Source organism: Leptonotus elevatus, chromosome 10, assembly GCF_054856555.1.
Source record: "Leptonotus elevatus isolate MCC_2025b chromosome 10, RoL_Lele_1.0, whole genome shotgun sequence".
Lineage (NCBI taxonomy): Eukaryota > Metazoa > Chordata > Actinopteri > Syngnathiformes > Syngnathidae > Leptonotus > Leptonotus elevatus.
The window spans coordinates 13,778,279-13,800,133 of NC_141248.1; the positions used below are offsets into that span (position 1 = coordinate 13,778,279).

Sequence of the window (21,855 nt, forward strand, 5' to 3'; positions counted from 1 at the left end):
TTTTTTTCTCTCATTAAAATTTTTTTTGTGTGAGTGATAGTTTTGGTGTGTGTGAGGTCATTTTTGGTGGGTGTTTTCTTTAAGTGTGAGATTTTTTTAATGCGTGTAAGCAGCTCCATGTTGAGATGGATACGAGGACATTTTGGTGAGTTTGAGAGTTCTTTGTTGAGCGTGAGGGTTCTTTTCAATACATGACTTGTGTGTGTGTGTGTGTGTGTGTGTGTGTGTGTGTGTGTGTGTGTGTGTGTGTGTGTGTGTGTGTGTGTGTGGTCATTCTATTGTAGGTCCAAGTTTTCTGTTGGGGTAGAGGTTTTTTGAGAGTGAGTGTGTTGGGTGAATGTGAGTTTTTTGTGGGGGTGAAGTTTCTTGCTGTGTCTATGTGTGCGTTTTTTTTGGGAGTGTGTTTTGTATGTGTGTGTATATATGTTTTTATGGGTGTACGTTTTTTTTGGGAGTGTGTTTTGTATGTGTGTGTATATATGTTTTTATGGGTGTACGTTTTTTGTTATGTGGGAGAGATTTTACGTTTAGCTAAATGTCACCTCATTCTTGGAATTTCATGATTGGAAATATGAAGTAAACTCACCCGTAACTGAAATGAAGACAAGCACTGAAGTAAATGGATAGATATATGAAATTTATTATAGAAGTAATTAATAAGCTATTTTGACACACCTGTATTGTATTGTCTCTCTTTAGATAAAGCAAATGTCTGGTCTTCGCATTCAGACAGTCGAGCTGTTCAAGGTTAGCCCTGCAGGGCTCGGTCCAGTACGTGCTCATCGTGTACTGGAAAAGGCATAGTGACCCGCAGCTGCTGATCCTCCTCCATGGTGCGCTGGATTGTCTCGTAGGCGTTGGAGTTTCCACACCAGCTGCGACGAGCCACCTTCACAAACAGAAAAAGTCATTCGCATCAGACAGAAGTCATCTGTCAAATCCGCTTTTCGGTATCGTCTCACCCCATTGGAAACGTCCCAGTTGAGCATCAGAGAGGCTCGCTTTGCCGCTTCCTCAGAGCCGTCCAAAAGCAAACCAAATCCTCCGTTCATCACTTCACCCCTGTAGGTGGCGCAATTAACAACACGTTCATGTTACAATGTCCGGTCCGGTGGTCCAAAAGTGGCCCAACGACATGCTTTTCATTACCACAGCATATTGCGATAAAAATATTGAGCTGCACCAGAAGATTAAAAAAATGCTATATGTTATGTTAAATGTTAGAAACAGGATGCTATTTTATTTTTTATTTTTTTTTAATCAAATGCAGAAAAATGTTTGATTAAATTTTTTTTGCCAATTTTATGTTAATGTTAAATGTTAAAAATGCTTACAATATATATATATATATATTATATATTTTTTATTTATTATTATATATTTTTTTAATGACATTTTAATGTTTTGAGATACCTGCACATTATAATGAAAATGATTTTTTTTTTTTGTATAGTCTGTATAGTCTATGTAACACAAATGTAGTCCAGGTGCCTGTTCTACAAAAAGCTCACCAGTGATGGGAAATTGTGATTTCCTTAAAATATTGTAAAAGTGATTTGAAAATGTAAACACTTACAGAGATTTCTACAAATAAAGTGCTACATAATCCTATTTTTGCTTCCCACCTTGTTAAAATGTTGAAGTGATCAGTATTTTCACATGGGCGAATATCATTAATTATTAGATCATTGGTATCCATTTGCAGTAATCACCCAAGAATTAACTTTTATTATGAAAAAGGGTGGTGACCCTGGTTTTATGGCTTAGCATATAATGACCTACAGTGCAATGTTACCTAAGAATAGTCACTGCTCGCAAATTCACATTTGCCTTCCATGTTTCTGTTTATGGACCCCAGAAAAAAAAAATGGACATCTGGTATAGCCACATCACTGACAAAAGATAACTGACCAAAGCCTTACCAGCCAACACCGCCACCGTTGTGCAGAGCTACCCAGGTGGCACCCCTGAACGCATCGCCGACAAAATTCTGGACTGCCATATCTAAAAGAAGTACGGTAGGCTGTCATTTGAATGAACACTCTGACTGTGGGAATCAAAGCCAAACACATTCGTAATACATGAATGCAGTAGAAGTCAGATGAGATAACTTGCACCTGAACATACCTGCACAAAAAGCAGAGCCATCATACACATTGGAGGTCTCTCTGAAGGGACTGTCGGTACCACTCACATCATGGTGGTCTCTGCTTATCACCACTGGAGCCTGACACAGATAAGTCCACTCACTTCAGAAAGGTCCACACATACAGCGTGTACAACAATTTAAATGTGAATGCAAAATTTTTACATTATGAATAAATCGATGAATAAATAAATATCAATTCATAATTTAATACTAATAAAATATTAATACCTTCTCATTCATATGCATACAATTATTTTGTTTTAGTACATGTATTTACAGTAAAGCAAAATATATTTTTTAGCTAAAATAACCAATATTAGGGAAAACACCTCAAACACCAATAAATAATATAAAATAATAATAATGATTTAATAATTCTAATAAAATAATACCTTCTTATTTTTATGCATACGAGCATTTTATATTATTATTATTTTTGCTAAAAGAATAACATATTTACATATTTGAAATAAGCAAAATCCGGGGGGGGGGGGACGCCTGCTAAATGTTTGCAAAAGTATTATAGACGAAGTATAGTAGCAGTATAAAAGAAGTATGCGAGCCATACTTTGACCACCTCTAGACACAAGTTAAAAAGGTTAAAGAATCTTTGTGCAGTTTGTCACTTTTGCGCGTGCGAGTACGAGTACGTGCACGATCTTAAAGCGACAGTCAAAGTTGACAAACAAAGACATGACTTCAAATGAGATAAGAAAAATTCCAAACTCTTAGCATATAATGGATCATTATGTGCATCTCTATATATTACCGAAACTTTTCTTTCAGCAACAGCTCTGTTGATGGCCAAAGCAATAGAAACTCTTCCTTTCTGGTCTGAGTAGAGAATTCTGGCCTGGGATCCCACAACCTGCAGAAAGTGGTCGCACGCACACACAAAAGAAAATCATCTCCCGTATCGTAAGTGCCTTGTGAGTCCCCATACAGTTTGTACCGTCGTTACAAACCATTTTGTGTTTTCCGGCCTCCCTGATCCAGAAGATGTTATCGTCGTACTGCTGTCTGACTCTGTCGCTCACATTGGCGCTCAAATCTTCCAGGACCGAGGCAGCGATGTCGTCGGTTACGGCGAGGTCACGGGGGTCGCCGGATGTGCATACCCAGCGAAATGGACCGAAGCCCAAGGAGAAAATGTCTCTGGGAGGTGGAGACTACAAATTATTGCTCACAAGAGAGAAAATGGGACTCAGGTCACATTCACTTGAATGATATGGAAGCAGCACGGGTTCATGCAAAGTTCAACTGTTTTTTGTTTTAGTTTTTTAATGTAGGAGGAGAAGCGTGCATCACTTACCCCATGATGTGTTGGACATAGGATGGGTAGCGGAATTCTGTCGCTCCGCCACCAACCTTTTCCACCTCAGCTCCTATAAAAACAGCAAAGAAAAGTTTTTTTGTAAAGGATACTACACTTTTGGGTGAAATTTCAACCATTCCAGGTTATCTTATTGTGAGTTGAACACGTCCAAGTGTAATGCTTCCAGTAATAGAAGAAAATTAATACATTTTATAGGGATACTTGACTCATTTCGCCATTTTCAGCAGAAATAAAGTTGATATTTTGTCTATCATTCATTTAATAACTTCATTATTTTTCATGTACAATACCTTAAAAAACACATTTTGCCACTTGCTGTTGAATGAAAAAGTTCAGGGAACGACCAATCATGGCTCAGTTTGCAAACGTCACATGACCAAACCCAGAAAACAGTGATTGGTCGTTACCTGAGCTCTGAGCACCTGTGATGTCATTTTCAGTCGACGGCAAGTAGCGAAATGTTTTTATGAAGAATTGTACATGAAAAATAATGAAGTTATCAAATTAATGATAGACAAAAAAAATTCTGCTGAAAATGGCTAAATGAGCCAAGTATCCCTCTAAAATGTATTAAATTGTTTTCTATTACTGTAAAGAGAACAGAAAATTAATCCGTTAAAAGGTACTGAAGCAAATATGAACTTTTTATTGCTGAAAATGGCTAAATCAGTCAAAAATCCCTTTAACTACCGATAAATAAATCTTTGTTAATCCACAGCCTGCCATATTTAAACTACAGTATATTCAAATGTTTTAACTGATTACATTTCATTAGACTGAAATTCACAGATTTTTTTGGGCTGATTTAAGGAATCTAAGTAAATAAATAAAAAATAAAAAAGTTTTTGCATGATTTAAATGAAATCAATTAAATAGACGAAAAATACTGAACAGTTTGCGCACGTGCCTTCCAAAGTTTCGCGAAAGTCACATTAAGTAAGCTTATCCTAAAATGTCACCCAAAACCGCTAACGTTTTGTGAGTTATTGTGAACACAAGCCAAGTGATTACACGGTCTCATTAAAATTAGTGTACCAGCTCTTTGCGCCTCCAGTAGAAAAGCGTTGCCATAATCCCAAAAGAACATGCCCGCATCCGACAGCTTGTTAATAGCATTCACTTGTCTCTGGAGGCTGTGGGAAAGAGAATAGCATGCTAGCTCCTTTGATTCAAGAATCCCACTGTTTTAGTATGACCGGCTTAACCTTTCTTTGACCATGCTGCGGAATCGACTGGGATCAGCGGACATGAGCTGGTTGGCCTGGCGGAAGCTGAGTTGTACCGGGTAGTAGCCTCCGTTGAAAGGGTTGTGGAGGGAGGTTTGGTCCGAGCCCAAATCCACCAGGAGCTCGCCTGTCCTCTGGTACTCCAGCAACAGCCTCTCCCTAATTAAGATATCACAAATAGAAAAGTTTCACAAATGTGTCAAAGATGCGACTTTCACTGTAAATGTCACATTTGTTGTACGCTCACCACAAGTCCACAATGTTGCCATGGTAACCCAAACTGAGGGGAGTCTTTGAGCATCTGGTTTCTCTGTAAGGCACCAAAATGCTCATTTGGAATTCCTGAAGATTCACAGCTTGAATGGCTCATTTAGGTTTGTTATGACCTAACGAATAACAACACAAGCATGCTACTTGTTTAGCAATCATGGAAACATGTACTGTATATGTTACCTGATGCGTTTGATGCAGTGCTCCAAATCCCCGGTGACCTCCATCAACCAGCCTTGCTGGTGTCTCTTTTTGAGAGGAGCCTCATCCACCTAACACACACACACGTGACATCACTCAGTGTCACTCAGTGTCACTCAGTGTCACTCAGTGTCACACACACACACACACACACACACACACACACACACACACACACACACACACACACACACACACACACACACACACACACACACACATTGGAAGCCATCGCTGCCTCACCTCTGCAATGACGCCAACGCAACCGGTGATGACGGCAGCTTTTGCCTGAGCGCCACTCATGCCCCCGAGGCCGGAGGTCACGAAGACGCGTCCCCTCATGTCACCGGAGCCCAGGTATCTCCGACCGGCGTTCAGCACAGTCAGCTGCACGGAAAAGAACACCAAAATAAGTACTTCTAACATGGCACAACATTACCTCATTGCTCCAAATAAGAACATACAATGTATAAATGTTTCTTCAATTTTGATGTAGTTATTTATTTTAATTTTTTTTTTTAAAGCTAGATAACACTTTGTCAACAGTACTGAGAATACAATCAACTTTAATATTTTCAACTTAAGTGGACACACTCAACATAGGGACTGTGTTTGATTTTGTCAAGTCTTTCAATAGTAACTTTAATGAAACGATCTTATCTATACCTACATTAGATATAGTTACGTTGGATTACTAATTACTCAAAATGGCAGCCATACACTAAAAACAGTTGGATCAAAAATAACCAAACGATGGGTCAAAAATTGGGTCATTTTGTATAAAACAACCCACTTTCTAGGTTGTTTTGCAAAAAAAATAAAGAAGTTAATTTTATATAGAACAACTCAGAAAGTTGGGTCAAATTGACCCATAAAATGAACCGGTCCATTTTTTTTATCCATAATTGTGTTACTTTTGACCCAACTGTTTTTACAGTTTATCCCTGTTGTTGTTTTTTTAATTACACATAAGGGTAATCATAAGAGTGATATAATTTGATTTTTAAAAAAAAATCTATTTTGTACCATAGTGCCATGAACAATCCCTTGAGGTCCAATGTAACAGTAGCTGCCAGCTGTCATTTGACCATACCTGAAAAAGTAAATTAAAATTGAGCTTAACATACAAACAAACATTTCACTGCATTACCATCATTGTAACTCATAACACAAATAACGTTTTAAAGACATACATTGACACACCGAGAGCAAACATCCTTTCATATTGCTCTCTGGAGGAGTAGTTTGGGATAACCTGAATGAAACCGAGAAGGCAGTCAAGGCATTAGAATGTGGTGAGAATAGCGTGTTTATGTTGCTGGCTTTTACCATGCCGTTGGTGATGATGGCGCGGGGCGAGGAGGGCAGGCTGGGGAACAGACCCATGGGGTGACCGCTGTACATGACCAAAGTCTGCTCCTCCGTCATCTCACTCAGATAGTTCATCACAAGATGGAACTGCACAAGATGGAACTGCACTTTCAGTATCACTTCATGGTTCAGTAAGATTTCTCAAATGAACTCCAATTTGAATGAGAATAATAATGTTAGACTTGATTAAGTTTCACGGTAGTTTAATGTTTTACTCTTTCTATCGGGGTTGAAAAATGAGATTCACTAGCAATGAAAATGTCTTCTGAGAGGTGGAATATGCCCACACAAATAGCATGCATTAAAAAAACAAACCAACTGCAAAGCAGATTTTGACATGGCACAACAAATCAAAATAAATTCTTAAAAAGCTTTTTTTTTTTTTTTTTTTTAATAAATGGTACAATTTGTAATTTGACGAACTTAAAAAAAATTATACATAAAAAAAATCACTAAGTACACAAAAACTGTATGTTATGTTATATCATGCATGCTCAGTAAACGACCAATCATGGCTCACCTGTTTTCTGTGTTTAGTCATGTGACTTAAGCAAACTGTGCCATGATTGGTCGTTATCTGCTTCTTGAGCATGCGCGATGTCATCGATATTGTGTACCTCAATAACAAACATTTGGCCAAAACAAGAAAATATTTCATTGTACCTGAGCCCAATTACTGAAAACTTGCCCATTTCCTCCATAAGTGACAAGCTCCTGGGGAAACTAAAACATAAAAGCCAGTTTGATTATTCGAGAGGTAAGAAATCAAATAAATGAAGCTGCGGAAGAAACTTACCTGGGCCACTGCCGGGTCTAAGTTGTTCATGATCATCAGCATGATGGACGCCGCTTGGCGTGTGCGGCACGGGTACTCATGAATGGGGTACGCTCTGAACAAGACAGCAACCCCCAAAACTGTCAATACGTACTTAGCACACTCTTAAAAATGTCATTGAAGTCTCTCACCGTCACGTTGTTGTCTTACCTCAGCCGTAACGCAGGGCAAAAGCGATACATGTAAATGTGGCCGTACTGGCGGAGCTCTTGTGCAAATTCTGGTGCGAGTGTTGCATGATGGGCCGGGGGGAAATAGCGAAGAGCGTTTCTCAGTGCCAGCTAAATGTGCATGAAAAATAGAGGTCACTAGCTTTTCTTAATTATTAACTCAAACCTTTGCGTCACTTTTGGCCAATCAGTGACCTTGGCGAATAATCAATATGGTAGTGCACCAAAGTCGTCAACAGTGATGTTGCAATATGGACCCCCACATGACATGGTGACAGAAAATGTCGTTAGGCTGGAACCAACAGTCACCAGACTTTCTCATTGATTATCAGCTTTTTTTTTTGCATTTTATTTTGAAATCTTCTTTGCCATAGCATCACCGAGAGGTAGTAGTTAACACGTCTTCCTTAAAGATCTGGGTTAGAATCTCAACTCAGGCTTTACTTTGCATGTAAGTTGAAGTTCATTGAAGATTTACCAAGAGATACTTTTTCGGTACCGATTAATACATACTTCGGAAAGAATAAATTTTCCCACAAGCTTTTTCCTCCAAGAACTGACCTTTGACCTATAGTATTAATTTTGTTTTTTTTGTTTTACATTGTTAACTTGATGGCATAATTGCTCGAGTATTTTTTTTAATGCTTCCAGAAAATAAATAAAAACACCCCAAAAATTATATTAAAAAAAATTCAAGCTACAGGCATAAAGTTTTTTTTTTTTATATAAAAGATCACAGGCAGTAGGTTGGTGACTCGTGCTCCCGTAGGTCTGAATGCAAGAGTGAAAGCTGTCTGGACCCCCAATTACCCTGGTGACCAGTCTAGGGTGTACCCCAAGGACAAGCGCCACAGAAAAAGCAAAGTATTTTGCATACTAAATTTGTGATGTACAAATGATGGAATCTACTTACCCGCTCCTCTTGGATTGTGAGGTTTGGGGTCCGAACGGGCGCATGGGGCACATTTGGGTCTCTTCCTCGGTTCGGGGGCAAAGGATCTAGAGGTAAGCCGCTGCATATTTCTTTTAGGGTGGCCATCCTGTCAAGTCCTCAATTTAAAAAGAACGCGGAAGGACTGCTGCTGAATATTTGATGGGACTCGCTTTGGAGTTGTCCTATTGGCTTTTTGGTCATCTTTGCCCCCTGAACATTCACCAATGACAGAAAAGGATGTTTGGTAATTATTGATGGCAAAAGGAGTTTGAAGCAGCATGTGCCTCTGTGGTCAAACGTACCTCTGACCTCTGGTACTTGAGTACACAAAAGTGAATGCTAAAGTATTTGAACAACAGATTAAATACAGTCAACCCTTGTGGCAGTTCAGCATATTCACTAACTTTGATTCTAATATTTAAAAATATTACAAAATTCCCCCAAGGATAGACACCCCCCCCACACACACACACACACATTTTCTGTAGAAAACAAAGTGAATGTTCATCAGCATTTTTTGATGAATTTTTTTGGCTTGATGTTTTACCCCCCCAATGCATTTCAATTAGATATTTGCTATTCACTCCTCCATTACCCCCCCCCCCCCCACACACACACAGAAAAAATTATGCTATGCACTACCACTGAACAGCATTTATTTTAACAATTTAAGTGACTTGCACGCCATTGAAAGAGTTGAGGTAAATGCTTTGCAGACAGTTTGGCCCCACAGGCAACACCCTTGACAAGGGAAGGGACCTTAAGTGTCGTCACCAGTCTACTCTATGCAGCACAGTACATACAAAATGTGCATTGTACGTATTAAATGCAAATGACACAATAGTGAGAATAGTATGTAACAAAGAATGGACATGTAAGCTTCTTTGTAAATAAACGTTTGTTCTGTGATCAGCTTAGTATTTTCAAATCAAACATTGGTATCCAAACCAAAAATGTAACTAACTAGCACATCAAGGCTCACCTAAAGTATTTCCCAAATAAATGGCAGTTAACTTTCTACTGAGCTCCCTGTACTATTTGACTCCTGCACAGGGTCAGATGTGGACTTGGAATCGGCATCTGATTCTGAGGCTTCTTTGGAGGTCTGTTCTGCTTTAGATGCATTTTCTTCTGGTACCTTGTCTTCTTCTTGCGGGTAGAGTTCCGGATAGCGCTGCATGCACTCTTGCATTGCTCTGAACTGATCCAGGCACTCTGAGCCCTTCAACTCCTCTTTACTGTAGTGGAAACAGGAGAAGGCCTCCTTAAATTCGGTCCCACAGGGACCACTGGCCATACCACCCAGGCAGGGGCAGTTCCAGTTAATCTCCCCACTTGGAAGAATCAAGCCTAGTAAAACAGAGAGGTTAAGAATGAAAAACGTGACGAAAGGCAGAATACAGAAATCCTTGAGCCCTGTCATAAATAACAAAACACTGGGTAATTGAGGCCAACCCCATAAGAATGCTTCAACTACTTTAATATAATTTCAAACATAAAAAAATAGCTACATTATTCACACAATTCCTTAACACTTATTACTACGTTACTGTTATTACTGGCTGTGGCGCCATCATGTGGCATTTTATGGCATTAGCCACTACAGTACCTACAAACCTTTTCTGGTTCCTCACCTCGCTCCTCATAAGGATCATCGGGGTCTTCCTCAACAAGCTCAGCGTTGCTGGGTGTTGCATGATCCTCTTTGGTGACAAAAAATATTTTGTCTTTACCTGTGTGGGAATAATAACGTTGTTTATGTCATGTCAGTTGAAAACAATGGAACAGTGGACGAACAACTATATATTAAGATGTTACCCATTCAAGGTTAAGTAAATAAATGAAAACAAATGCTATGAATCTCACAAGTTGCCGCGTATATGTCTAAGTCTTCATGCCAAAAGACATGAAATTACACCTTTACATACTGGCTCAAACTTATGTCATCATTGACTTCCATACTGTATGAATGAGTTAGCCGAGCTAGCCCAGCGTGCTTACCCTCTTCCCTGACAGTAGTCATTTCTTCACAAATGAAGACGTGAACCCCCGATTTAATGCAGAAGCAGCAGCCCGCCGGGTGCAATTTAGGTTATAGAAACATGTCACAGGCATACGACAAGGTCACAACGTGTTAGGCATCTACAGCTGTTTCACAACTGCGGGCGACGATCCAGCTGGTGGCTCCGGGAGCTAAGTGAAATCCCCATTGACGGAAGGGGGAGGCTAACTAGCTTTAGCACAAGTCACATGTACTTGTGTGAGCCAATAAGAATTGGCGTATGCGGTCCTCGCAGCGTCACATCCTTATTTAATTTTATTGGGTCACCTTCACTGCGCTTCCTTCAGTTTAATAATTTACCCTACAAATGAATTATCGTGCGCAAACAAACGGAAAAATTGACGTTCTTCCAAAATGTTTATTGTAAACGTTGTTCTGAAATGTTTGCATCTACTACGTATTCCAAAGCCTTTATCTTACACTTAAAACAAATTCCAACACATTGCCTATGTACACAAAATAATTTATCTGTCGAGGGGGAAAAGTGACAAAATATTTCTCAAAGCAGACATTAAAAACAAAGGACACATGAAGGACATGAATATATACCACCGAGTTAATACTGGAACTCCCTTGGATTGCTTTTTTAAAGGCAGGGACCTGTTTTAAATGGCTCAGTGGCGGACACACGAAAAGCAGATGGATTTCCTGCCAGACATAAATGTTAAGACTCGCAATCCTTTTGTTCTTCACTTACATGTTCTTTTAAAAACGTCCCAGGAGCACCGATTGAGAAAGGACAGTACTATCCTGAACTCCCATCATGTTTGTGACAACTCAGCTTCTAGTCTGCTTCTTTAAGATGTCAGAAGGTTGTAGGCTTGCACACAGCAGGCATTGGGGCCACCATCATCCCAGCCAAGTATGCATACTGAAGTTCTATCATGTTGGTTGGGGATAAAACAGGCTGAATGCACCTCACAAAGTCAGCCTTAAAAGAATATTGGGGAGCTTCTAAATGGAGTAAAAAAAAAAAAAAAAGTCAAGTCTTTTGTGTTTTGAGATGAGTGGAGGTAGCACAAGTTCTGTCGTCTCACGTCTTGTCACTTGATCCAATCCTGGGCGCCAAAATATCCTGAAGACGGGAAGCTGATGATAGGGTTCTTCACAAAGGTGTTGAAAATACACAAGATGGCGGCGCTGATAACAATTACAAGAGTCCTAAAAGAAATATCCCCCCAGACTGCCTACTTCACTCTGCTCTTTGACAAAAATCTCAAAGTACTGATAAATGATGGTGACGGCCAGCAGGATTCCCGTGCCAGAGCCGATAGCGCCGAGGAAGTCAGCCATCACGGATAAACCGCCGATACACAGCCCGCCGAACGCAGCTGCAGTTGGTATGTATCTAAAGCACGAAGGGAGGAGAAAAGGAGAAAAAAGATAAATTAATACTTATATGATCCAATAGAAATACAGTTAAGTGTCACATTTTTTGTTATTTATACTTGTTGTTTCTGTGTAGGAAGATAGACACAAAAAAAAAAAGTATTTCGAAAGTGATTTTACCTGTTTAGCTCATGGACCATAGAAGTCTCTCTGTGTCCCCTCATCACCATCTGCTGCTCTTTTAGCTGTTTTGCCACCTGCACGAAAAAATAAAGTTATTATTGTTTAGAGTCAAGTAGAAACTACAACACAACAGGCTTGTGGAATTCACTTGAAAAGGTCGGAGAAGTTTTATTTTACATCTTTTGCAGAGGAGCCCGAGACTTCGATCCAGGTTTTGGAGAAGAAGGCACATGATCCAAGCATGAAGGCAATATAGATAACCGCGTGGACGGGATCGTCTAGAACGGATCCAAATGACTCAGGCGGGGAGAGGAAGTAACAAAGACCGCCGACAGGATACGCCCGAGCTGGACCACCACTTGCAGTGTCCTACAAACACAACAAACAAGACGACATAATTTGTCATTTCATCAGTACCTTCATGAAAGAAAGTCAAACGCCACACTGACTGAAGGACTGCCCCCATTATTGTAAACAGGAAGTGTACTTACAGACCACGTTCCGAGCAGATTGACCAAGAAATTCCCACTGAAGCGTGTGGAAAGCATCTGCGATATGACATACAAATTGGAGACCAGCGCCGACTGCAGGATGATGGGAATGTTGGAGGTGTAGAAGAGCTTGATGGGGTAGGTGTTGTACTGGCCACGGTAGCGAGCGGACTTGATTGGCAGATCCACTCTGAATCCCTGCGAGAGTTCAAGATATCTTTTGACAACACCTTTTCCATGCATATTTCGTCATAGATGCCTGTTAGAAGCGCTGGGATATGTGTACATATGAGAGAGAGAGAAAAAAAAAGAGCTCACTTGGAAATATATGACTACAGCAAAAACAAAGACTGTTGCAATGAGGTTCATGAGGTTGGGAAGGTTCTGTCTGTAGAAGGCCTCTCTCAGTGCACGCACTTTGTCCGTCCTGGTGGCCAGCAGATGGAAAAGAGCGATGATTGCGCCTTCAAATTCGGTGCCTGTAAACGTCATGGCCATAGCAAGCGCCATTACAAATACAATCAAATAAATACATATATTCAGCACTTTTCCTGCGGATTCTTACCTCTGCCAGTGTTTACGGTGGTAGGGCTGAAAGCCTTCCAGACGATCGTTTCACAGATGTTGGTTGCGATGAACAGTGAGATGCCCGAACCAAGACCGTAGCCTTTCTGAAGCAACTCATCCAGCAGCAGGACGATGAGGCCGGCCACAAACAGCTATGGAGTAAAGATATGCAGTGTTAAAACTCACCATGTTTGCTCAGACGTCCAAAATAAGCACAGGCCTTGTATTTCAAAAAGAGGGAGTTAAACAATGTTTGTTTTGCTTTTGTTTCTTTCGGTGGTGTGTAGAGATGTTCTTTTAATATTTGATTAACTTATTTATAGAGATGTACCTAGAGTCAACAAAACACATTCTACAAACATTTTTATTACGGCAGTATCAGGATTTGCTGTCAACTGACTGAATGCTAATAAGATGGCACCAAGAGGATATATTGCTAACGAGTGGGTGGATGACCTCATTCGGATGCTGACAACACGTCGGAAGGAAAGTGAGTAAGGACACTGACTACTCCCCCCCTTTTTTTAATACATGTAAAGGGCAGCATTATTTTGGCATTGACATTACAAGACTAGGCACAATGTATCAATGTGAGTTTGAAATACAAAAGGACTCTCCATTCCATCTGTCCTTGTTTTTAAGTTGGTCGTACCTGAATGATGATGAGCAGACAGATTCCAGCTCCCATCTCTGAGGGGTCACCATACATGCCAGTCATTACGTAAACAATAGCCTGGCCAATGGTGATGATCATTCCAAACACTGAAAAACATTGAGAAACATCAGACGCCTGTCTTGACTTCAAGTCACCAAGTGAAAATTTAGTAGCCTTTTTTGCGTGTGTACGTTTCTGTGCTCCATTGAAGAGGGCTCTGTCTTTGGGCGTGTCTCCAACTTCAATGATTTTAGCCCCAGCAAGCAGTTGCATGATCAGGCCAGAGGTGACAATAGGGGAGATGCCCAGTTCCATCAATGTGCCTGTGGGAACACTCCCATGTTAAACAGTGAACCAGTCATGTGCTACAGTGCAATTCCATGTGTTCTATGTTAGGGGGATATGCTCATAATAGACAAATACCCCGATTTGAGGCCAGAATCACTCTCATCCAGTAGAATGGATCTGCAGAGTCAGATGACATGATGCCAAAGAGAGGGATCTAAACAAAAAAACATTACACATTACTGTTATGCATGCTTTGCTACTACATACAAACAACTGTTGAAGACAGATTAATTGCAGGTACACAAAATGTTATCAAAGTTAGTGTGCTACTAATCCATAGTGTTTGTTTTATATGCCTGACAATAGTACGTTTTATCTATGACATAACATAGAATAATCCTTTAATGACCCAGAGATGTGGAGTGTGTTTTAGGAGCAAAAATAGCATTTTCAGTTGACAGTTTTACTTAAATTTGTTATTAGAGTTCATAATTTAACAAAAATCTAAATAAATAAATAAAACTAAACTCACTTGGCAGCAAACCAGGAAGATGAAAAGAGTGATGGCTGTCCATAGAACCTTCTCCCTGAACTGGATCTAAACCAAGACCATCGTAACATGTTTACAACAATCTCAAAAGGAGTTTACAGTTCCGTGTCATTACTCTCTGAGTGGCTAGTGGCACATACCTTTCTTTCAGGTTTTTGGATTTCTGGCAAAACTGCGCAGAATGGCTTAATCACTTCCAAGAATTTGACTGAAATCAAGCAAAGGTGAACATTTCTCAGATGATTTGAGTTGCTCATCCGTGAGACGTGGCAATGAATGAGGGGCGGACTTTACACTACGAGGAAGAATCGACGCCGATAAACGTGGAAAACAAAACAATACTGGATTAAAAATAACATAACATAACCTTTCTAGCTACACACAAGACCCACTGCATTGTAATTGTTTGTTTACAGAAGTTAATAGATTAAAAACATCAGAAATTGACAATGAAACGTCGGCGGTTAAGCGTCGTCATCACTAACTTCCCTGTCACTGTATTTGAATGAGTGGCTAACAAGTTAGCATCAGACGTTTACCGCCAGCCAAAGGACGGCACTCGGGTTTAAATATTCATCGCAAACCGTAAATACGTTGTTTCAACAAGCAGTTTATCTTAACCACGATACTAGTTCGCAAGCAACATCTGCAAAGGGGAAACATTTCTGCGAAGCTAGCTTGCAACGCTCGCTAACATGCAGCGCTACTACGTTTTCGTTTACGAAATTAAACAAACCACAAGCAGACCAGAAACAATGCTGAAGTCACGCAAGAGGATACTCACTACCCATGGTGTCCCGAATGTCCACTGGATGACTCTTGTGTTAAGACAGTCTTCCACCTCAGTGATCAATCTGAGCAGACGCCGGGAGTGTGCCTGAACAGTGGAAGAGAGACTCAACAAACAGACACGTCACCATTTTCTCGCGAGACAAACCGTTTTTTCCTTCCTCTATATATAAATATATATACATCAATATTGATGCCTTGTGTGTTATATCCTGAGCCAGGAGACGGCAGCAGAGAGCTGTAGATGAGAAGTTCAGCGATGAGTCCTGCACATTAAATAAAAGTCTCAGTTGTCTCACCTGCAGACTACAGTGTTTCCCAATTTTTATTGATCCCAATTTACATGCGATAATCTCACACTACTAAACAAAAATCTAGCAAAAAGTATGACAACTGAAATAATGATGATCCTGTCTCTATTTATTCTCACATGTAGTCCTTGTGGCTTGTGTAATTGATCACAACGCTGTAAATCACTGGAAGGCAGCCATGACTTTGTTGTATGAATAGGTGTCCGTCTGCCATTTAAACAAAAACTATTTACTTGTTCTGCATGTCACCATGAGTGATTGGCATAGCTAGAAGATTTATGGGTAATTAATTAATAAGATTTTTTTGAAAAATTAAGAGAAATTGACACCCCTGATGATCACTCACAACACACCAGTGAAGGGAATCACTGGAGTAGGATTAGTGCACCTGCAAAGCGGTACAAATATGCCCAATTAATACATTGGCTTTATTTTGTCTTGTTTGCCAAAAGTTACACACAGCTATATCAACTTTTGCGCCTCCTCGTTATTGCAATTATTCCAACAGCAACGTACAAGACTGCACACAAAGGCAAGTTCGTACAAGACTTTCTGAGCAAAATGATGAAACTGTGATAATTCAGTTTCTCCTACACAAGCTAATAGGCTACAGGAATATATTCATTGACAAAGACATCACCTCACTTCAACTAATCTCACACACTGAAACGTATACAATTTATGTAATCTGAACATGTACTTTCTTAACAATAAAAACTGTCAACAATTGAACTAAAAACAAAGCTGGACAAGTATGTCTCTCATAATCCAGGAATACAATGACAAAGGCAACGCCCTGTCTTTAATTTATTTTTTCCTGGTATCTGAGTTTGACACACTAAAAGATAAAGATGAAAAGGTTTTTGTCAAGAAGGTTGGCAACAGTTCAAGAAACAGTTATGTAAAGTCTGCATAAATTCTTGATGCTCCTTACATCTTCCCAGAAGTTTGATTAATAATGTGTCTTTATGACAACAACAGAACTTTTGATTATTTAAACTTAAAATTGGTTTACTTGTCATTTTTGTTCTGGAGTGGACTACCATTCACTTATTAGTTACACAAATTGAAAGTGAAATTTATTTCTTTTATTTGTCAGTCTCCACGAAGAATGTTACTTTTTTCTACACCACACAAGGAAGATTTAATTTCTGCCTAACTTACTGCACATTTGAAGTTATAGAGCTATATTTAATCACAAACAGGCTGATGGGGACAGATGTGGGGGTGTTAGTGTGGTTACATTCCGATGGATACGCTTCCATGGAAGGGAGTTTGAGGGAGGGTGATAGAGGCAATGAAACGAAAATGAAAACGGGTGGGAGCAAGTCATAAGACCACGATTCCCAACAGAGTGAGTCACCTCCTGTCTTTCTCTCCCATCTCTTTTCCCAAGTAAACTACTTATGCGACATAAAATGGATGTTGATGGTCAAGCTCCAAAAAAATGTCAGAGAGGGACATGCAGATCAATAAATCCCAGCGCTCATATTATGCCAATTTACCGGGAAGCCTGTGATAGAAGATCCGCCGGCCTGTGCTCACCTGCGAAATTACCAATGCAATGTTTTAGCCAGATCTGCACAGGGTTACACCCTCATGAAAATAGAGCCCTACAACCCTGCATCTAACCTTTATTTATTAAAAGAAAACGTTTGTTTGTTTTTAACTGAACTATCCTGCCAACCATCCTGCCAACAAAATTTAGAGGGAGTGTGGTGTAGAAAAAAAATGTACGTCAATTAAATGTAGCCATTTTTTTTTAAAATCCACCACAGAACCATAAAAAAGACCACCACACAGAATAAATCACTATGAGCGACAACCCCCCCATCCCATGTCAACTGCCCTTACATGGAATTTAGCCATGGAGTTTAATCCAGATTACTATCGACGCTCTCTCACTCCTCCCGCCTTATCTTGGCCTGGGTTATTTTTAACTCCTCCACCCAGATGGATTCTTTGAGACAATTGAACGTGCAAGCACCTTCATGTCGCGTGTGTTCACCCTACAGTCTATTCTGTGGCTTTTGTTTCATAACACACGTACGTCATTATCATCATCATCAGGCCTTCACACGCATATGCACTCACTCACCTTTGTTTAGTGTTCATTACGGTAGCATCTGATAAATTCGGCCAGCAGCTGGTGTGAAATGCCATTTTGCAAATTTTGATGGTGATGCTCTTATGTTTGTCCTGTCAAGACAGTACAGATATTTCAGATATAGGTGAAGACTGAAGTAATATTAGTGCTCCTTCCATTTGGCAGTAAAACCTACATGTAATCATCTTTACTACTAATAATCTTTTCAACATTAGGAAATTTGGGTAATTTTGTAAGAACAAGAATAATGTCCTAATTTTGCAACAACAACAACAAAAAGATAATAATTTAAGATGATAATAATCTTACATTTATGAAAAGCTATTTATGATAATTAAGTGGTAATGTTATGAAAAAAGTTCAAATTTTAATACCTGTTACTGTTTTTAAAGGGTTATATTTCTATACTAATTTTAAGAAGTTTTGCTAAGCAAATTTTGCTTACTCCATTGACTGATTTTTTTTCTTATTAATAAGAAAATTTGTCTAAATTTTGGGAAATGTTGCTTATTTTTAGTATGTCAGTCCATCTGCTTCAAAATACTGTATTGACAAGGCTTAGGTCGTCAGATCCCCTCAGTAAAGAAGAGCTAAGCAGCCTGCTACACTGGAAGTGCGAACACAGTTCAATGGCATTATTGCTTATTATAGTAAAATATTTTCTGTTAGATGCAATAGAGTCATTTTTGGCACTACAGGCCAGGATTTTAATAAACAAAATACCTTTACTACCTCGAGTAATAATAGTTTAGGCGATTACGTTATTGCCAGAGCACAAGCTGGTCGATCTAGTTAGTAGTTATTAGTTTTAGAATTCCGGTAGTCATAGTGTTAAAGAAAGGAGTGGCCCTTGTTCTTTAGTTAGATTTAGGATAAGGGTTTAACATCACATTAACAGTGTGCTCCGCTAAAGTCTCCCCCTCACCGGAAGTTTCCGTGCATTATTACATCGAAAGCGGAAGTGCTGTGTGCATACAGTGTACAGGTCAATAGCACTTGACACAGCCAATATAAGTGATTAAACTCACCCTTTTTCATCAGCACACACTAACAAACGTGTGGGAATAAATCAGCTAATCAATAACTGTGAGGTTTTGTAGCACAAACGAACCCTTGCTGCGTCGAGTGGCAAAAGAAAACCATAAATTAACATTTGGCACTTGACTTGAGGTGCGTTCAATGACCTCTCACAGTGTAGGATATTTTACATTTAACAGACAAACTCAATCAATGCAACAAAATTGAACGCCAACAACTAAGATAGTTAAAAAAATGCGGGCTTTCTAAAAGAGAATAAAGTTGAAAATTACAATTTTAAAGTCACACACTTACGAAAATGAGAACTGTTAAGAATGTTGCCATTTTGACCCTTCAAAGTTGCTTAGGCTAAAACTTGTGTTTGATTATCAAACAAGTTTTTTGTGTTTTGTTTTTAAACCACTTATTTAGCATTCAACTACTATGGCGTACAACTACCGGACAGCCGGTGCTGGTCCCAAACTGTTGTATTCATATTCATGAGGGGAATTTGTTAATTTTGAATGTTCAGAATAAATAGGGAAGAAGTGTGCACTTAAAATCTAAAAAAATGCTGAAAATATACATAAATAAAATAAAATGATAAACATTACTGAAATTACTTAGTTCATCATTTGTAATTTGATCTGTGGCACTATTACCTCATTCTGTTGCATCCTGTGGTGGAATGTTGTTAGACAGGCCATGACATCACACTCTTTGGCCCAACATATATGTCAATTTGGAGTTGGGTCAGGCTCTTAGAAAACCCGAGCGCACCTGATTAGATGTCCACTAGAGCAACATGGTTACGAGCCTCCAATAGCTAAACAATTAGATAAGTATTTCCACAACCTTTGAACTGTGATGACTGCTATGGCGTCTACGCACACAAAACCATGTGTGCTGTGTGCGCTGCTGGCCCACCCACGGTATACATTTACATAGATACGTATGTGTGTCCTTTGATTTTTGTGAAAGCATTGACATCATTTGTAGAATAGACTTAACCTTCACAGAAGAAGCCTCTCATGATCGTGTGAATCAATGCAAAGGTCAGTGGTCAATTCCTAGAGGTAAAAATATATATTGGAATTGTGTTATCAGCAAAGCTAGTAAGATACCACATTTTTGTTGATGCTGACCATTCCAATCTTGTCTCAGACTAAAAATAAGCTGATTTGCGAGTTGTGATACGAGTCAAATGCATTCCATGAACATGCTTATAACTCAAAACCCTTGTATCTCAAATCATCTTTCTCAATAAAATGTATGAAAATGTCATTCATCAGTCCACTCCCCCCCAAAATTTGTTTTTAATGTCTTTTAAAATCATTTGCTCTCAAATACGCATAAATAGGTTATATTTTAAATGTTGTAAGTGTTCCAAAGACGTATTCATACGTTTTTTTTTTTTTTTTTTTTTTAATGCTAGAGCATACAGAAGGCTTTGATGCCGCCTCTCAACTGCAAAGAACGGTTGAAGAAATGGTAATTATTACACAAACCGCCAGCAGGTGACAGCAGAGCAAAGGAGATCAACCAGGACCATGTTGAAAAAAAGCTTCTTCTTTTTTTTAAACTCACATTTCTAAATAGATTTGTGAATAATGATAAAACTTGGCCATATTCTAACGCTAATTGCTGCAAAACGGAAACTGATAGAAATGTGCTTTTTTTTCCTGATGAAAGAAGATAATCTTATCTTCCTTTTGGTAGGTGACATGTTTTTATAGCAGTAGAAAACAATATTCTATGGGCCTTGCAAAATTAGTCAAAGTCCAGTAAAACAGCGAAGGGGGTTGCTTCAGTGAAAATGGCTGGGAATGAATGAGTTAAGAAAAATCCTACTCAAAATTTTACTACAATATTTATTAATAAAAAATAATCAAATAGAATGTATTAAGCAGTTTGTGCATCATCATTAATTCATTGCGATTCTTTATAGTGTGCTCGATTTGGCCACCAGGGGAAGTATAATACAGTCATGAAGAAACAAACTAAGAAGACTTTTCACAACTTCTGTGACTTTTTTTGTGTGTGCAGAGGATAAAGAAAATATACCTATGAGTATTGTTATATTGTCTGTCTGCACGTGTAGACACACTGTTGGTGTTCAAATGTATGATGCAAAAAGTGTTTAAAAATGCTATTTGCTTAGGGTTGTTTTAAACACACACCATGTAATTTTATGTTTCAAGTGGGAGGGGCTTCTAACAGTTTGAAGCTTATTTCTGTAACTTCTGTAAATACTGACTTTCTGCCAAACCGTTTTTTGTTGTGAAGTTGTGAAAATAAGTAAGTATATAAATAAATAAATAAATACATAAGGAAAAAAAAGGTAATTAAATTAAATAAAAAAACAAAAACTAAATGTAGTCTGATTAGAAACCTCCACCCAGCAAGGCCTACAAAATACAACTTGTTGTGACCCTTATGAAGTAGCCACTGTGGATACGTGTGTGCAAACTACCATGTTTATATTCATGCGTCATAAACTAAGCGCTGTTACTGCAATCACAAAGTCACTTACGCCACGGCCCACACCATCCACTGTGCTATTGAGGTCAGCCTGGCTTTATTCGTTCTTCCAGTGTGTTGCATAACAGTCAAGTCGAGATCCAGAAGCTCCAAATCTGATCACATTCCAGGAAATCTGTCAGATTATATACACTTCATGCAGTTTTTGATTAAAGTAAATTGCTTAAATTATGCAAAAACAACAAGATGCCACTTGGATTTATGAGGCGGAACGTCTTGATAGCTGTTGCTAGACAGCTGTCTAATTCTCATAAACAAACGCGCACTTTATATGACTCGTGAAACATTCAAATATTAGCGGACATTCAACAAACACATTTGTTCCCATAATACATGTTGGAACTTGAGTTAAACTGTGGGCAACATGTTGTCTGACTTACAAGTTTTAAGGTTGGCGATTTCCACTTCTTTCAATATTCCAAACATGTGTCTGTTGGGTTTTAAATTGTCCATATGGGGTTGTTCAATTGGCT

General features: G+C 39.1%; 3 protein-coding genes and 1 long non-coding RNA gene across 4 annotated transcripts; all 4 read right to left on the bottom strand.

Annotated features, from left to right (window-relative positions):
- Nucleotides 1-620: 620 nt before the first annotated feature.
- uroc1 (urocanate hydratase 1) lies at nt 621-8,683 on the bottom strand. Its single transcript, XM_086088080.1, has 19 exons — nt 8,472-8,683; nt 7,539-7,669; nt 7,350-7,443; nt 7,217-7,276; nt 6,512-6,640; nt 6,376-6,437; nt 6,209-6,275; nt 5,426-5,569; nt 5,165-5,253; nt 4,959-5,021; nt 4,691-4,870; nt 4,521-4,618; nt 3,462-3,534; nt 3,115-3,304; nt 2,919-3,017; nt 2,128-2,227; nt 1,923-2,004; nt 963-1,062; nt 621-889 (listed from the first exon to the last, which is right to left on the bottom strand). The coding sequence occupies exons 1-19, from the start codon at nt 8,595-8,597 to the stop codon at nt 749-751; spliced, it is 2,028 nt and encodes a 675-aa protein (XP_085944206.1). The 5' UTR covers nt 8,598-8,683; the 3' UTR covers nt 621-748.
- A 448-nt stretch (nt 8,684-9,131) lies between these two features.
- On the bottom strand, nt 9,132-10,720 carry LOC147167193 (mitochondrial intermembrane space import and assembly protein 40-B-like). The gene is made up of 3 exons (XM_086087314.1): nt 10,494-10,720; nt 10,127-10,225; nt 9,132-9,842 (listed from the first exon to the last, which is right to left on the bottom strand). The coding sequence occupies exons 1-3, from the start codon at nt 10,513-10,515 to the stop codon at nt 9,502-9,504; spliced, it is 462 nt and encodes a 153-aa protein (XP_085943440.1). The 5' UTR covers nt 10,516-10,720; the 3' UTR covers nt 9,132-9,501.
- A 172-nt stretch (nt 10,721-10,892) lies between these two features.
- On the bottom strand, nt 10,893-15,545 carry LOC147167194 (protein transport protein Sec61 subunit alpha-like 1). The gene is made up of 12 exons (XM_086087626.1): nt 15,402-15,545; nt 14,758-14,825; nt 14,600-14,665; nt 14,203-14,281; nt 13,971-14,102; nt 13,777-13,886; nt 13,123-13,276; nt 12,876-13,036; nt 12,558-12,755; nt 12,244-12,435; nt 12,064-12,140; nt 10,893-11,902 (listed from the first exon to the last, which is right to left on the bottom strand). Exons 1-12 carry the CDS (start codon nt 15,406-15,408, stop codon nt 11,716-11,718), a joined length of 1,431 nt encoding a protein of 476 aa, XP_085943752.1. The 5' UTR covers nt 15,409-15,545; the 3' UTR covers nt 10,893-11,715.
- Nucleotides 15,546-17,841: 2,296 nt separating this feature from the next.
- Nucleotides 17,842-21,819, bottom strand: LOC147167195 (uncharacterized). The gene is made up of 3 exons (XR_015096336.1): nt 21,763-21,819; nt 21,375-21,477; nt 17,842-17,916 (listed from the first exon to the last, which is right to left on the bottom strand). It is a non-coding gene; the product is annotated as an uncharacterized LOC147167195 (long non-coding RNA).
- Nucleotides 21,820-21,855: the final 36 nt, after the last annotated feature.

Excerpts from the sequence above, each read along its gene's own strand:
- uroc1 (XM_086088080.1), bottom strand. The coding sequence starts at position 8,597 with ATGGCCACCCTAAAAGAAATATGCAGCGGCTTACCTCTAGATCCTTTG. Across the intron at positions 7,444-7,538 it reads TGCCCTGCGTTACGGCTGAG|AGCGTACCCCATTCATGAGT; the intron begins GTAAGACAACAA and ends TGTCTTGTTCAG. Across the intron at positions 3,305-3,461 it reads TATGTCCAACACATCATGGG|AGACATTTTCTCCTTGGGCT; the intron begins GTAAGTGATGCA and ends TCCACCTCCCAG.
- LOC147167194 (XM_086087626.1), bottom strand. Across the intron at positions 14,103-14,202 it reads GATTCTGGCCTCAAATCGGG|GCACATTGATGGAACTGGGC; the intron begins GTATTTGTCTAT and ends GTGTTCCCACAG. Across the intron at positions 13,887-13,970 it reads CTTCAATGGAGCACAGAAAC|TGTTTGGAATGATCATCACC; the intron begins GTACACACGCAA and ends AATGTTTTTCAG.
- LOC147167193 (XM_086087314.1), bottom strand. The coding sequence starts at position 10,515 with ATGACTACTGTCAGGGAAGAGG. Across the intron at positions 10,226-10,493 it reads GACTACTGTCAGGGAAGAGG|GTAAAGACAAAATATTTTTT; the intron begins GTAAGCACGCTG and ends ATTCCCACACAG. Across the intron at positions 9,843-10,126 it reads TGATCCTTATGAGGAGCGAG|GCTTGATTCTTCCAAGTGGG; the intron begins GTGAGGAACCAG and ends CTGTTTTACTAG.